Raw genomic sequence first — 15,290 nt, forward strand, 5'->3', positions numbered from 1 at the left:
CTTTGGAGGCGTGCAACATGCCCCCTTGTTTCCGTAGTCAGTCGTTAAAAACGCACTGATTTTTCAGGACTGACTGACAAGTGGCTATTATATGGGTCTGACTTTCATGTTCATCTCACCAGAAGAAAAATATGAGGTTGACCACACTGCCAAATCAAATGGAAGGTGGGTTTGTTTCTGTGAAATAGTACTGGGTGAACCTTTCTGACCTTATTTTCAGGGACCTGACACCCTGCCAGGGCAATAGACCTTCTAGCTGATAGGAGAGCCAAGACTGCCAGGTAAAAGCACAGAGCAGAGGATGGCAGGTTTGCTCTCCAAGTAAAGTAGGAGGTTATTAATTCTAGTCTTGATAAAACCGTCTCATTTTCTCTGCTGAAACAACATGCAATGAAGTGGTGTCAAAATAATACACACAATACTCTGCTCTTGGATTGAATCCAAACTACTAAGTCCATCCTGTGAATATTATTTTTATAGATTATTTTTACTCCCCTATATTTTTACTTACTTCCAACTACTCAAGTTAGTGAAGAAAGACTGACAGAAACTGTTCATTTCTCCCAGCAGCTGGCAGTGATGTGAGGCTAATAATTTTCCCTATGATTTTGCTAAGCTTTGGATTAATCCACTGATGTGCTATCTTAAGTAGGGAATATCCAGCTTTGTTCTGCTTTGCCTGATTCAGAGCTGGGTGCTGCATGTGGATGTCTTTCATCCCCAGCAAAGGCAGAGGCTTGCTTGCCGACCGCCTGTGTGTGTAAATGTGTATCCAAGTGGGACAGGTCCAGTGACCAGGGAGGGTTGTGGTCCCATCAGTGGAGTTTGTCTCCAGCATCCTCTGGAAGTCTCCTAAACTGGGTTGCTGATACCTCTCTGTCTCTGTTTTGCTGTCTTGAAAATTGGTTTGGAAAACCTTTCCAAAAGGAAATTCTGGTGCTGGGGACATATTTTGCTTTTTGTTGAAGTGGCATATTTTTGTTTTGAAGGAATAAAGGTTTTGCTGCAGAAGAGCATTCCCTCTCTAGGGTGCCTGAGCGAGCGCTAAGCCTGACCACAGGTGGTTCTGCCCTTGACAGCGGGCATAAATAGAGTTAATTATATGGGGACCAGATTCAGTGACTGCATTTTAAAAAGCTCTAAGAAAGATATTAAATCAGCAAAAAAGAGCACTGAGGCACAGCAGACATAGAAATACTGTGCTGTGGTAAACCTGTGTACGTGAAATCTCTCTCTAAAAAGATTTCAGTGCTTCACATGACCTCTGCTAATATTTATTTTAAAATGATGCTTTGTGTCAGCTGTCTCAGCTCCACGCTGCCGTGGGCTATTCTCAAGTCTGGACTGTTTTCCAGTCAGCGTGAAGTGGACTCTGCTGCCTGATACGAACTGTTGACTCGTCCTGATAGTTTTTGTTGGCACCAAACATAGCAATAAGCCAACCGCAATGGCAATGTGGCCTTGATTTCTGCCAGTCCTTGGGTGTGTCTTCCAAATACTGAAGCCAGTGACCTACCTGAACTGAGATCTCAGAGACTCCCTTCATGGACACTACAGAAAGAGACCTCTTTGTAGTGGGTTTTTTCATATAATCTGGTAGACAGCAAGATACTGGGGTTTGAAGAGAAGGTGCAGGTGTGATCAGTGGGCTGGGATGTTGCCTGTAACACATGGGGACATAGGTGTTAACACCTTAAATGTGTTAAACATAGCCTCTACTGGTACTCTAGTAATATTTTCCTTCCTGCCACTGCAGATATACCTGAAGGTAGGAGAGTTAGGAAAAACAACTACTTTTTTTAGTGTGCTGTCCTTTAACTGTGTTGTTGAGCTCCTCCTGAAATGTCAATTTGTCTAGTCGTTAAAAGCTGAATTTTGACATATGTCCTTTTCAACTTTATAGCTGGTCCTGTAGTTATATCAGTTCCCAAAAGACCTCAAGGTCTCTTTCTGAATGTGCTCCTCTACTCTGACTGGCAAACTGAACAGAAAGGCTTTTTGCCTACCTAAAAATACACCAGACTCATCAAATGAGCAGTAGGTGCTGTTAGGAAGTTGCTGGTTGCCCGGGTCAATGGAGGCTGCTCCACACTGTGGAGTTGACAGGTGGTGTCTCATGCAATGTGCCATTTTCAATCCAGCAAGGCTTAAATTATTTCATAGTTGCACAGACTCTCAACTCTCTTCATTTTAGGACAACCTGCAGCATATACTCTGCTGAGATGACTGACAGCATCTTATTAATCATATTCCCTGCCCAAGTCCAGACAGTGTAGGAGTGATTGACCTTCCATATTGCATCGGACAACTTTAATATTAAAGGAACAGGAAAACATACCAAAAAAAGATAAGCACATAAAGGCTGGCTGCACCACGCCTCCTGGAAGGACACATGCTCCTTAGCATGAACACTGCAGAAATTCTGGTGAAAATATACCTGTTCACGTGAAAAAGACCAAAAAAAGACCTTTCCTGTGCAACTGTCGTCAGCGCAATGAATAAACTACTGAAAACTTAACCTGCCTGCCCCAATTCTTTGGCCCATGATGGACAGAGCTTATGTAAAGTGTCACTAAGGGATGTTGTAGAAAGATTGTGTCCTATATAGTATTTAAAGGAATGAAGTTCTCTGCAGGACAGTGAATGCTAGGTGGCTGTCTGGTGACTACAGTTGTGCTGGCTGATAAACAAGGAGAGCAAAATCCTTCTCTCCTACACAACTTAGAGGAATGCAGGAACCTGACTCAGAGCTATAGCTGAGTTAATGGTAACGCTTCCAGTTTAGAATTTCCTTCAGAAGGAATATGCCGGTTAATTATGCCTAGTTACTCTCCATTGCCACCACCATTAGAGCAAGTTCTTGTTTTCTAGGGTTTCAAATTCCTAATGGAGGGTACAGTGAAGCCCGTGAGAAGAGTTAGGCCTAAAGAAGAGTTCTGAGTTGCAAGTTGTCTATCTGAACCTAAGCTAATCTCTCATGCTCTCTTCTCCTTTTTTGTAGGCAACATCTTTGTCGTCAGTTTGTCTGTTGCAGACCTTGTAGTTGCAGTTTATCCGTACCCTCTGATCCTGAGTGCCATTTTCCATAACGGATGGACCATGGGAAATGTTCACTGCCAGATAAGCGGGTTCCTGATGGGCTTAAGTGTCATTGGGTCCATTTTCAACATCACAGCGATCGCAATCAACCGCTACTGCTATATCTGCCACAGCCTTCGGTACGATAGACTTTTCAACCTGAAGAACACATACTGCTATCTCTGCCTGACCTGGATACTCACAGTGGTGGCAATTGTGCCGAACTTCTTTGTTGGCTCCTTGCAGTATGACCCCCGGATTTACTCCTGCACCTTTGCCCAGACGGTGAGTACATCATACACCATCACAGTGGTGGTGGTTCACTTCATCGTCCCACTGTCCATCGTGACGTTTTGCTACCTAAGGATCTGGATTTTGGTGATTCAAGTCAAACACCGGGTGAGACAAGACTGCAAGCAGAAGCTCAGAGCAGCTGACATCCGGAATTTCTTGACTATGTTTGTGGTTTTTGTCCTTTTCGCTGTGTGCTGGGGACCGTTAAACTTTATTGGCCTTGCTGTTTCAATTAATCCTTCAAAAGTGGAGCCGCACATTCCAGAATGGCTTTTTGTCCTGAGCTATTTTATGGCCTACTTTAACAGCTGCCTCAATGCTGTGATCTATGGGCTTCTTAACCAGAATTTCCGGAAGGAGTACAAAAGGATACTGCTGACACTCCGGACTCCCAAGTTGCTGTTCATCGATGTGTCCAAGGGTGGGACAGAAGGGATGAAAAGCAAGCCATCTCCAGCCATAACAAACAACAACAACAACCAAGCTGAAATACACTTATGAGTCAGAACAGTACTATTTATTTTGGATTACAGTCATATATATATTATATAAGAGCCTTTCTATGTGTGCATTTCACGGCTGGAGTTGCTGGGCTCCTCATGCAAGGAAGGAGTCTGCTACCTTTCATGCTTAGCTTATTGCAGCGACGTCGAGGCTTTGAGTAAGGATTTTCAGAAGGGAAATGGCTGATCTTTATCTTTTATTTTTTTTCCTATGCCATCTTTCACCATGTGCCTAATTAATCGGTTTGGTTGCTTTTGCCACAAGCATGCCAATACCCTCAAAAAGGGAAGCGTTCAGAGTGCATGGAGAAATGCAGTTATGCTTGAAATTCAACCTTCAAGAGCCAGCAAAATTGCCATGTATTACAAACAAACCTTTCTCCTCTCCCTCTGAATTCTATTTTTTTAGCATTAACATAACCCAAACTATAGCAAACAAAGTGTAAAGTGCATGACTTTTTACCTTTTCAGCTAGGTAACAGTATTAGCCAGCAGGCATACATATGGGCATGATGACTTCCACTGTGTATGCATTCATTTTCCTTTTTCTTTTCTCTTAAGGTTTAGACGCTAACCTGGGCTAGATGTGAGGCAGGAAAAAGCCAGGCTTAGTGAGTGTCTGATGCACTCATTTTAATTGAATATCTACAGATATTAAGTACCCTTGCACTCTCTTTCCCAGGCCATGAGTAAGAGTATAACATATGATGTAATCTAATTGCAGGAAGATACTTGGAGCCTGATTCTAATTTAGGCAGTATCCTGTCAGGGCCAGCATTCATTCCAAACGTCTTTCAGAAGTCTCTGCTACATGAACATCATAAAAAAGATGAACGTAGCAGAGTCCCATCTGTTTAATGCAGATGCCAGCTTTTAAGTTCCAGTAGTATTTACACTTGCAGACAAAGGGAGAAGGGGAAGGAAGTGTTTGTTCCAAACATCTCTCCTTTTGCCTACCACACAACATGAATTTGATTGGGGGGGGGATAATTTTTCCACTTTATTCATGTACAAAGCTGTAATTAATTCATGGAGCTGGGAGAGCTACTTAAGCATATTCATGCATCAGTTCTCCGTTAAAGCCTGAACTCTGTCATTAGTAACAATGTCCTGAAATGCTGGGAAGGCCAGTATCACATTAGAAACAAGCACATGAGCAAAGGCTGTTTCTTTAATGGAGTTTGTGGGGGGGTGACAGCAGCTGTCTGTTAATATGACTACTTCTTTTTTTCCTTAGCTTCATTGTGAATTCATCTCCTTATGGTTTTAAACATGTGGATCCTGCTTTGAAACAGTGCCACAAAATCAACAGGTAAAACTCTCCTGGTGCAACTCTACCTTCAAGGTAGCAAAGCTGGCTTGATGGTGGGGTACTGAGAGGCACAGCGGGAGCTGTGCGATGGAGAGGAGCTGGTCTGAGCCCCATGGGTCTAATGAGGACAGCAGTCAGCCCTGCTCCTGATCAAAGGGTGCAGTCTTCCCTCTTTGATCATAGTCAAAGCAGGACTAGTTCCCAGGGCTGAACCCTGAAACACTGAGAACCAGATTTTGCAATAGCATGTAGGTGCCTAGAGATGGAGGTATGCAGGATTTACAAAAACCCTGAGCAGGTTAAGTGCCTAATCCTCAGTGAAGTTAAACAAGCCATTTGTGCATTGCTTGCTGAAAGCAACATCTTGCTGAATGTTCCTTCTACTGATTTTTTTGGGGGGAAGAGGAGTTGAGAGAAGTTAAGGCCCTTTATGAAGTGGGCCAAGAAACGTTGCATGGCGCATTGCTTCAGTGAGGACTGCAGCGTGTGTGCTGCCACGTGGTGAAGGTTGCTGCAATGCAAGGGGGAATCTCTGCATTTATAGGGCACCCTGGCACTTTGTGAAGTTTCAAATTTGAACATCTCAACTGCTTCAGATGATTATTGTTTTAAAATGCACCGCAGCCAGCCTCCCATAATAGGAATCAAACTGAGTTCTGTTTTGGCCTTTTAATCTGCCTGAGCATGGCCAAATAAAGGTATCTTGACCCTCAGAAATAATGTAGTCCGTCTGCCTTCCAGCAAAAACCAGTCTGGATGAATTCACACCATTCCATGCAAACAAAATCATTTTGACTCAAACTTGGATAAGAAAAGCACTGAGGAATCCATAACTGCAGGGAGTGTTTGTCCCATCACACCAAGGAGATGTCCCATGTTCTGTGACTAGTCTTCAAAGTCGTTTGCAATTAGGCACAACAGTGTTAATTAGAATCACATTAGCAAATAACTTTAAGCATCTAGCGCCAAGCCAAATATACTCCTTTAAGACAATCATGAAGAATCTTGCACAAGTTTGCAAAATGTCTCAAATACCCCACAACTGGGGTTTCATCTTATGGATCCTTGTCTTTTTGACTGAATATTCAGTGAAGGCAATGTGGTATTTTTTTTTTTCTTTAAGTTTGTATTTGCACTATTTCTTATTCAGGCTCCAAAGTAACAGCCAGTGAGCATTTGAACCAAACCAAGTAAGCCAAAGAGGTCCCAAACAGGCAAGCTGTGGGAGTCTCTGCTAGAGAGGTAGGTAGGAAGGGGAGCAGCAGGAGCATGGTAGGGCATGTCCCCAGGACTCTCATGCAGAGAGTCACTGCCGAACCAAACTATGCAAAGTGACGGGGATCTACTCGCCTTCTGCTGTAGGGTCTGAGCCTGGCTCCTGCCCACATCTTTGCAGGGGACAGGCTAAATACCTGGGGTGGGTCCTGAGCAGCTCCCTGCACGTGCAGACCCTGCCACCACCACACAGGCTGGGGATGGGTCTCCAACGGGCACCGTCTGTCTAACAGCACCGAGAGCTTGCCCTAGCATGACCCGTTTGGAAGGGCTTTGGATATCCGAGTATAAGTGAGGGCTGCCCAAGAGCGAGCCTGGAGCTGGGATGATTCAGACGCCACGGTTGAAGGCCTGAGCTCAGTCCTGCTGGAGCTGAGGTTTGCAATATGAAACATGAAAAGCAGGGAACATGGCTTCAGACAGAAAACACTGTGCCATTTGCTAGAACTTTGATACAGAGACAGTGCTTAGGATAGGAGAGATTTTTATACTGACTAATTTTAAAACTACCCAAGCAGCTCCTTATTTTTATGTTAAGAAATGGTTAACAGGGTACAGAGAGTTTATTTTGTTAACATTTGTTTACAGAAAAAGGGAAAAAGTGTCTTAAACTTGGAATCCTGAGCAGTGTCAGAATCCCTTTGGGAATCTAGCTTTAATCCGAATTTGAGCTTTCAAGGAGATCCCACAGCTTAAACCACGCTCTGTCAATTCCACCTGTTGCATACCTGGCCTTAAGTCTCAGAAATAACATTGAGATCTCCTATAAACTGGCTTTAAAGCACTTGCTCTGGATTTGACCTGGTGGTGTTGAATACCTATTCTAGCCCCAAACTCTAAAGTTGTCGTAGTGACCATGAACTTGTGGAGAGGCAGTATTGCCGTGAAGGAAGATGAATCTCTTGCCATAAAGAAATACTTTTGGATGTTGCTAATGAATGTTGTTTAATCTATTTAAGAATGTAACCAATATATTTATATATAAATATATATTGCATATACTGTTTCCATTTTATCATTTGATTAAGAATCCTTCAGTATACTTCCTTATTGCTATTTTTGTTCATAAAGTAGATTCATTCCCTGTACCTGTTAAAATTGTAATAAATCTGCCATTGGACTGCTTATTGATTTTTTTTCCACTTGCAGTTATTTTTTTAATAAATATGTGGAACAACAGCTTGGGTTTTGTTGACTCCCAGAAGGCAGATTGAATTGACAAATATAATTGAGTTCGGGCATACCTCAGCTGCCCAGCTCACACCTGGAAGAGAGTGACCAAGTTCATCAGGGACATCTCCTTGGATTCACGTGTTTTTCTTCCACCTGCCTGTGAGCCAACTGCCTGATGCATTACAGCCTTCCTCATCAGGGAAGAAACTTTCTCCATACTGCTGTTGGGCTCATCGCTGTGTGTCCCTTCAGAGCCCTTCGCCTTTCTTGTGTCTATGTCTATCCACGGGCTGCTATGGAAGCAAAGACTGTGCCACATCCGTTTCCTTGCCCTGCAAACTGCCTTGCAGCTGGGAAGGAAAGCACAGCCAAGCTGTGAATGGGAGGGTGTGGGAGTCAGGGGGGTCGTAAGTCAGGGCACGAGGTGGCATTTGGGCTGTAGGGGACTGTTGGGGACAGAGAGAGTCCCCCTGGACTAGAGGCACAGCGAGGGCTGCCACATTCTTGGTCTCCAGCGAGGAGCTTTGTGAGGGTGAGGACTGCTCTATCCAAGATGTTTTTCTTTTTTTTTTTTCTTTTTTTTTTTTCCCCCACCTCTGTTTTGGAGCAGATTTTGCTGTATTCGGGCAGTTCTTAAGAAAATAGGTTCTGTCCATAGGTTGCAGCAGTTATATTTCCACACTGGCTTGACTGGAGCTGTTTTTTGGGGAGTCTCAGTGCCACTTAGGAAGCGAGGGTAATGGGAGTATAAAGGGTGGTCCAGTTGTAACAGCAACTTGAGTTATTTAATTTTTTACACAGACCAAGTGCCTTGTTCCTCTTTCCTAACCACATGCCATGTGTAATCGCAGTGTTAAGGCAGTAAAGAGAGATTATCCACTGAAACAAAAAATTGCTGAACAACCATGGAGCAGACATGCTGAATGAACAAGCACTGTTCGTTCAATGACATCCCAGAGCACTACTGCTACTTTTTTTGCTAATCTTTTCCAACAGGCACTGGACTTCCTCTGCTGCTTCCACAGTAAAGCCTGCAATGCTTGGTGTTGTGACACGCTTAAAGCAGCGTTTATGGTAGTTGCAGATCCCAAAATATCTGTCCAAGTAGAGCTGCTAGAAAACCCTTGCACGGACTCGTACCTGCTATTTCCACCGTGTGGAACTGAATGAATTGAACTGTCAGAAGTGAGGCGGTGTTATTTATTTACTTACTTGCCACAAAGTATAGTAGCTGGGAGATAAGATACAGCTATAAAAGACAAGAGGTGCGATAATTCAACACCAGGATAAAATCTCACTCATGGTGACTATTTAGAAATCAATATTTGCGCTAATGTATTTACTTCCAAGCTTATAATTTATAACATGAAGCCAATCAGTGCAAAGCAGCTGCATATGTATTTAGAATTTTATTGAAAAAATGTAAATTACTGGGCCTAATGCAATATTTCTTACCGTAAAAGCCCTGAGATAAGAAATGCAGAATGGGTTCTTGCAAGAAGTCTGTGATGGGATATGCAAATTTTTTTATTGGTGATAAGAACCATAAAATTTGTATCACTCATGAACTACATTTGTGAATGGAAGCTCCATAATATTGTTAACTGAATTTTCATTTTGTAATGCTTGTTTATAATATTCATTATTCATATGTGGTAAGTAATGGACTGTACAGCAGAGATAGAATTTACAGTATAGGGTCAATTTCCAGAGCAAACAAGGAGCCCCAGTGGCATAAGAGGAAAAAAAGGCAATACAGTAGGTAAAACTAAAGAAACCTAGAAAAACCAGAGCATACTTCTGAAAATATTAAAAGCACAAATATATTGGTAGTTAATATTAAAGTTTAGTAAGATTTTGCTTTTTTTTAAAATGAAAACCCAACATTTCCCTTTCTAACACTTTTGAAATATTACAAAAATCTGTTAGTTAACTTGAACACTCATTTTTTACGGGTATTTGTCCTGCTGTCATTGCAGCACCCCAGCTCCCTGCGACATCAGCCTGTCATGGCTGGGGACAAGTAATTTATTCCAAGCTTCTCCTGCAAGAGGAAATGGGTCAAAAAAACTGTTTCAGGAGGCCGGGGCACACGCAGCACCACATCGGCTTGTGCTGGAGGCCAGGCCCATGCCATGCTCATGCTGCTGGCCTGGCGCTTCACAGGGGCGGGTGAGGTGGCCGCCATCACAGGAGCCCCTCGGCACCCTGGTGGGATCACCCCAGGAGCCCCTGCCTTGAGGAGACAGGGCTGTGCCAGTAATTCACAGCCAGATCCTGAAGAAAATATTTTCCCTCTTTTCCCTCAGCTGTAATGTAGTTGTAAACAAAACAAACTGGTTACTATCAAATGCTCCTGAACGACTGTTTTGATTTGGTTCAGCCATGGCTTTGGAGGGCCCCAAGCTGCAGAGATGGTGGCTTGGGTGCAGCTGGGCCGGGCAGGGACAGGATGGGGCTGATGGGCTGACGAGCTGCCCCTGGGCAGGGTGGTGTCACACCCAGCCCCCATGGGCTTAAATGACCCTGGGGAGAGGTTCTTCCTTCCCTGGCAGAGTATGGCTGGAAAAGGAGGAAGGCATAATGGCCGCCATGTCTGCTCCAACTGCCTGAAGGAATCCTGGGGTGCTGTGGGGCTTCAGTGCTCAGAGGCAGCATAAAACTGGGCCTGTATCTGTTTGCAGTGGAGGCTGGTGAGACTAAATCATGAGAGGCACTTTGTTGAGGTATGGGGGGGACTATGAGAGGCACTTTGTTGAGGTATGGGGGGGACCATGAGAGATACCTTGTTGAGGTAGGGGTGGCTATCCTGCCCCAGGAGCAAAGGGTGCTGAGGGAGGTGAGGTTTGCTTTGTTGGTACAATGCTCCTTTTCCTGGAAAGTCAAAACATGTTTTGGAAAGCAGATGTCTCCTGTGGAAAAACAAGGCTGCTCTGCTCTGGTAGCTTATGCCTTTCTGTGCCCTGCTGGTGGCGATGCAGGAATTAAGGCTGCAAGAAGGGGCTTCTGTCACTGGTGAAGCCTGTCCCTGTTGCTGTCCTGTGTTGGCAGTGCCACAGCACAGCCTGCCTCTGCCAGCTGGTGCCTGGCCCTGTGGAGCTGCAGTGGTTGTGATAATGACACCAAGCCCCTGTATGCTCAGCCTGGGATGTGTGAGAAGCAATAAATATATAGGCAATGAGCCAGGTTAAACCCAACTTGGGTCAGTCATAACCAAGCCATGCATGAAAGTGGTAGCAGGGCCAGATGCAGCCCTTATCTGCAAGCCTCAAGGATAATTTCTTCCACATAAGACTCTCTCATGTTATGTCCTAGACCAGAAATTAACCTCTTCCTTCCTTCTCCATTGCCTCTTCTCTGTATTCCAAGCACTGCTGAGGACTCATCCATAGGAGCCCTTGCCTGCAGGACAACACTGAAACAGAGGAATAGAGAGGTGAAGGAAAAAGAGCTGCAGCTTGGCCCAAAGCCCTTCGCAGTCTAGCTTAGATCTTATTTGTGCGGCTCTCCTTGTTGTATAGAAACATATGTATACACACACACACACAGAGCCTGGATTTTCCTAAAGGAATCAATGCCAATCATAACTCACAAAGTATTGACTATATAAAAGTTCTGCTTTTTCTCCTGGGTACTTCAGAGCAGATGGAAAATGTAGCAAGTGCTGATAATGTTTTTCTGCCCTTGGGAAAACTTGTCACAGTTACCTGTTTATCTTGTTTATTTTGGCATTTTACTGCCTGAAATTGCTCTGTAACATAGAAGCACATACAGGGTGGTTAGAGGTGAAGACTTACAGATTCACTTATACTTGAACAACTGAAAATCAACAAGCTACAAGCAACAAAGATGTCACTTTTGTGTGTGTGTGTGGAGGAAGGCTGGTATTTTTATTTTTACTGAGGAAATATCAGGGAATGCAGGGGTTTGCGTTTTGTGTATTAGAGTGTAAAATGAGCTTTGCTTTAGCTGCTATGCATGTGCTTTTCCTTTGCTTTTTCAATAGGTGATAGAAATCTCAGTTTATTTTTGGCGTGTTCTTAGGACTGCATAAAAAAAGAATTTGTGGGTTGGTAGTACAGATGCTGAAGGGTTCCTGTGCTCAGCACATCTAAAAAGTGAAGTTTGTAGAAGATGAAAAGCAAGGCAAGTCCTGCTGGCTGGTTTGTGTGAGTCCAGCTCTGCAGCAGGAATAGGAGCTGCTCAGTGTGCCTGGCTCTGTCAGGGCTCAAAAAGGGGGATGCTTCTCCCCTGCTGATCCTGTCCGTAGACTGGAGAGATTTGGGTAGGCTTTATTCCAAGAACAAAATAAAGAGTTTGTTTGTAACTGTGGGTCTTCAGGCTGACAGACTATGTCGTTCCAGGTGCCAAACCTTTTCCCCACTCTGTTCTCTCATGCTGAAATTTTGGAAAGCAAATAATAGTTCTTATTGCTCCCGCCCTAAGAAGCAGCATCTTGCAAGTGCTTGTAGCTGGTTTCTTGCCTTGGAGCATGTTCATGCGTATTGTTGTTTGAGGAATTACTGTTACATACAAGTGACCTCTCTGAAGGGGCACTGAGCTGGGTTGGAACAACATAGTCAGTGATAATAGCTGGGATAGTAATTGCACAATCTCTCAATCTTCACGCTTTGTGGAGTATGGTAAGGAATGAATTGCACCGCTCTGAAACTGGGCTGTCATCTGGGGCTGCAGCCTAGAACTTGTTATAGACTGGGATGGATGCGGGATGGCCTTCTGGTAGCAGTTTCTTTTCAGTTCTGAATGTTTGTCTCTTTGGTCATAACTCAGACTTCTTCACTGCACAGTCACATCTGAAATTCATCTTTGAGCCTTTGAAGTAAAATGAATCCCAAACCATGGTCTGAATTCAGAGCTTTCAGCTGAGAGAAGTATGGCTCACTGTTTTACAGAAATTAATATTAGCCATTAAACCTCTTAGCTGCTAATTAGATGGACTATTTCCATGTTACGTGTAAATCCATCCATGTTTCACTTTGCAGCCAGATAGAATTTCATTAAGGCACTTTAGTAACTGTAAAGGGATAGCAGCAACTAGCATTTTGGGGTATTTTTGGTTTAGTGAATTATATCGCTATCTTGTACTGATTACTAAATACTTTAATGATATGTCTAGTAGAATTTATTTTTGTTTTGGCAGGGACATTAGGATGATAAATAGCTCAGCAAAGAGTAAATTACAGCTGAGCTCAGAGGTGGCGCTTGAATCTTTAAATCCATAGCTGCTGTAGTTATTACAAGGATATGTAAAGAGCTAGATAACTTTGTATACAAGTCTATTTGTCAAACTTATTGCATATCAAACACTGATTTAAACTGCAGTTTCTTTATGTGATCAATGCAGAAAAGCTTCCTTTTCCTTGCCTCTGTTCTCATAGCTGTTCAGTCTGTAGCTGATGTTGACTTTGGTTTGCTGTGGTTTGTGTCACCTTGAAGAGTGGATGCTTCCTACTGGCTGAAGCAGGGGACTGAGTAGAGGTGACAAGTCAGGAGATTTTGCCTCTTTCTCACTTGTTTTGTGACCTTGAAATGAAGCATGCTATGGTTTTTCCCTTTGGTACAGAGGTATAGTTAATTACACTGCAAAGCACTGAGGATGGGACAATTACCATTTATCTAAGGGAATTGCACAATGATTAAGCCTTAATTTGCTATATGATTTATTTCTTTCTCATTAACCCTGCTGAGGCAGGACCTTTGAAATGAAAATCAAAGGTGAACATCATTCTTAGAAGTGTAGAGGACCAAATGAGTCAGCTGCAACAAGGCTTTGCAGACCCCCTTGTATTATATTGGCCTGGGACAAGACTCAGGACTTGAGTGTTGAGTAAAAGGTTGCTACACTGCTGCAGTTCTCCAATATTTTTTTTTACTGATGTGCTTCTGTGTGTGTTGGTATGTAGGGAGTGGGGGGAAAAAAAACCCCTGCAACAAAACCCAAACACCATGTGGCAGAAACCCACTGACAACAAAGAAGCAAAGCCAGCATGTTTTGATCTGGTCTCTTTCACTAGAAGACAGACACTGAGGTGCTGGAGCATGTCCAAAGAAGAGCCCTGAAGCTGGTGAAGCATCTAGGGAACTAGCAGCTGAGGGAACTGGGGTTGTTTAGCCTGGAGAAAAGGAGGCTGAGGGGAGACTTTATTGCTCTCTACAACTACCTGAAAGGAGGTTGTAGCCAGGTGGGTGTTGGTCTCTTCTCCCATGTAACAAGCGACAGAACAAGAGGAAGTGGCCTCAAGCTGCAACAGGGGAGATTTAGCTTGGCTCTTGGGAAAAATTTCTTCACTGAAAAGGTTGTCAAGCATTGGAACAGGCTGCCCAGGGAAGTGGTTGAGTCACCATCCCTGGCGATATTTAGACAATGTGTAGATGAGGTGCTTTGGGACGTAGCACTGCCAAGTCCACCCCTAAACTAGGTTAATGGTTGGACTTGACGATCTTAAGGTCTTTTCCAACCTAAATGATTCTATGATTGTAGCTTACTATTTCCCCCTGAATGTGGTGTATGAAAGGCAGGAATATGTGCACTTTGCTATTGATGCTTCATGCGTAGGTTGGACATGGGCTTGCTTGGGAGGATAATAACTTTTCCACAGGAGGAAGTTAACTTAGCAGGACACTTGCATGTCAAACACTGGCCAGAAACATCCCCAAGTACCCACATGGAGTTGTGATCTGTTCAGCCTTGAAAGGAGTAGGATCCTTTTGTCTGTAACAGAGCAAGTGTTGTGAGAACAGTCAAAAGCAGTGGGGGAAAGACAGACCAGATAGATCTGCGTGCCATGTTTAATTTGATTAAATGTGTAATTATCAGGAACGCATTAGAGTCTAGTCAAGCTAATTCATAATTTTTCTCACGATGTTTGTTGAGTTGCTTTAATGCAGACATAGAACTGATTTTACTTTGAGTTGGTTTTTGGTGTTCATACTAATGTGTACTGTTTAATTCTGGTGTATGCAGGTGTTGTGATATCTAAAATGAGATTTTTTTCTCCATGAAAATGATTAACAGTAATGAAACATTATCAGATTTGCTGCAATACTATTTGGTCATACTGAGTAATTCTACCTACAGATTTTGGGTCATGCATATGTATTTGTGGATTAAACTCCTACTGTAAGTGTAGTAGGGAGAAAACAGTAGGACTTACCTTTTTTCTTTGTTTCCCAGTGGAGTGAACAAGACTAATTTCACTGAAAGCTGTGGTTATGCTAATGTAACACTAGTGTAGGAGGAGAACTGGGCCCAATCAGTATTATTTTTTTATCAGTTAGAAATTGGGACTGTTGGATTTTTTTCTAAGTTATATTAATGGTAATAAAAAATGAAAGTGAGAAGTGATTTAATGATACAGGTATAAATAGATTTTAAAAAGCAATCTTAGATTGCTCCAGGAGTTCATGTGCAGGCAAAACTAACAATATCCATGATGTTTGGGAGGAAAAATAACATGTTCCGCTGGCACGGGGCTAGGGATTTAGCTGGTGTTGGCATGCAGAAGCAGCAGCCTTTTTAAGCAAGCAACGCGGAAATCCGCGTGAGGCTGGAGGTCATTCTGTCTCACTATAATGATTCTTTCTGGTATTAAAAATTCATTTCTGTACTCTACAAAACTACATCATGTCTGAAT

General features: G+C 43.2%; 1 protein-coding gene across 1 annotated transcript in view; it reads left to right on the forward strand.

Moving 5' to 3' along the window:
* Window positions 1–7,580, forward strand: part of GPR50 (G protein-coupled receptor 50) — a 40,711-nt gene extending 33,131 nt beyond the window's left edge. The window contains exon 2 of the mRNA XM_054839870.1: window positions 3,002–7,580. Coding sequence (XP_054695845.1) covers window positions 3,002–3,873 — 872 coding nt within the window. The 3' untranslated portion in view covers window positions 3,874–7,580. The remainder of the gene's footprint in view (window positions 1–3,001) is intronic.
* Window positions 7,581–15,290: the final 7,710 nt, after the last annotated feature.

The sequence above is a fragment of the Grus americana genome, chromosome 12 (assembly GCF_028858705.1).
Source record: "Grus americana isolate bGruAme1 chromosome 12, bGruAme1.mat, whole genome shotgun sequence".
Classification (NCBI taxonomy): Eukaryota; Metazoa; Chordata; class Aves; order Gruiformes; family Gruidae; genus Grus; species Grus americana.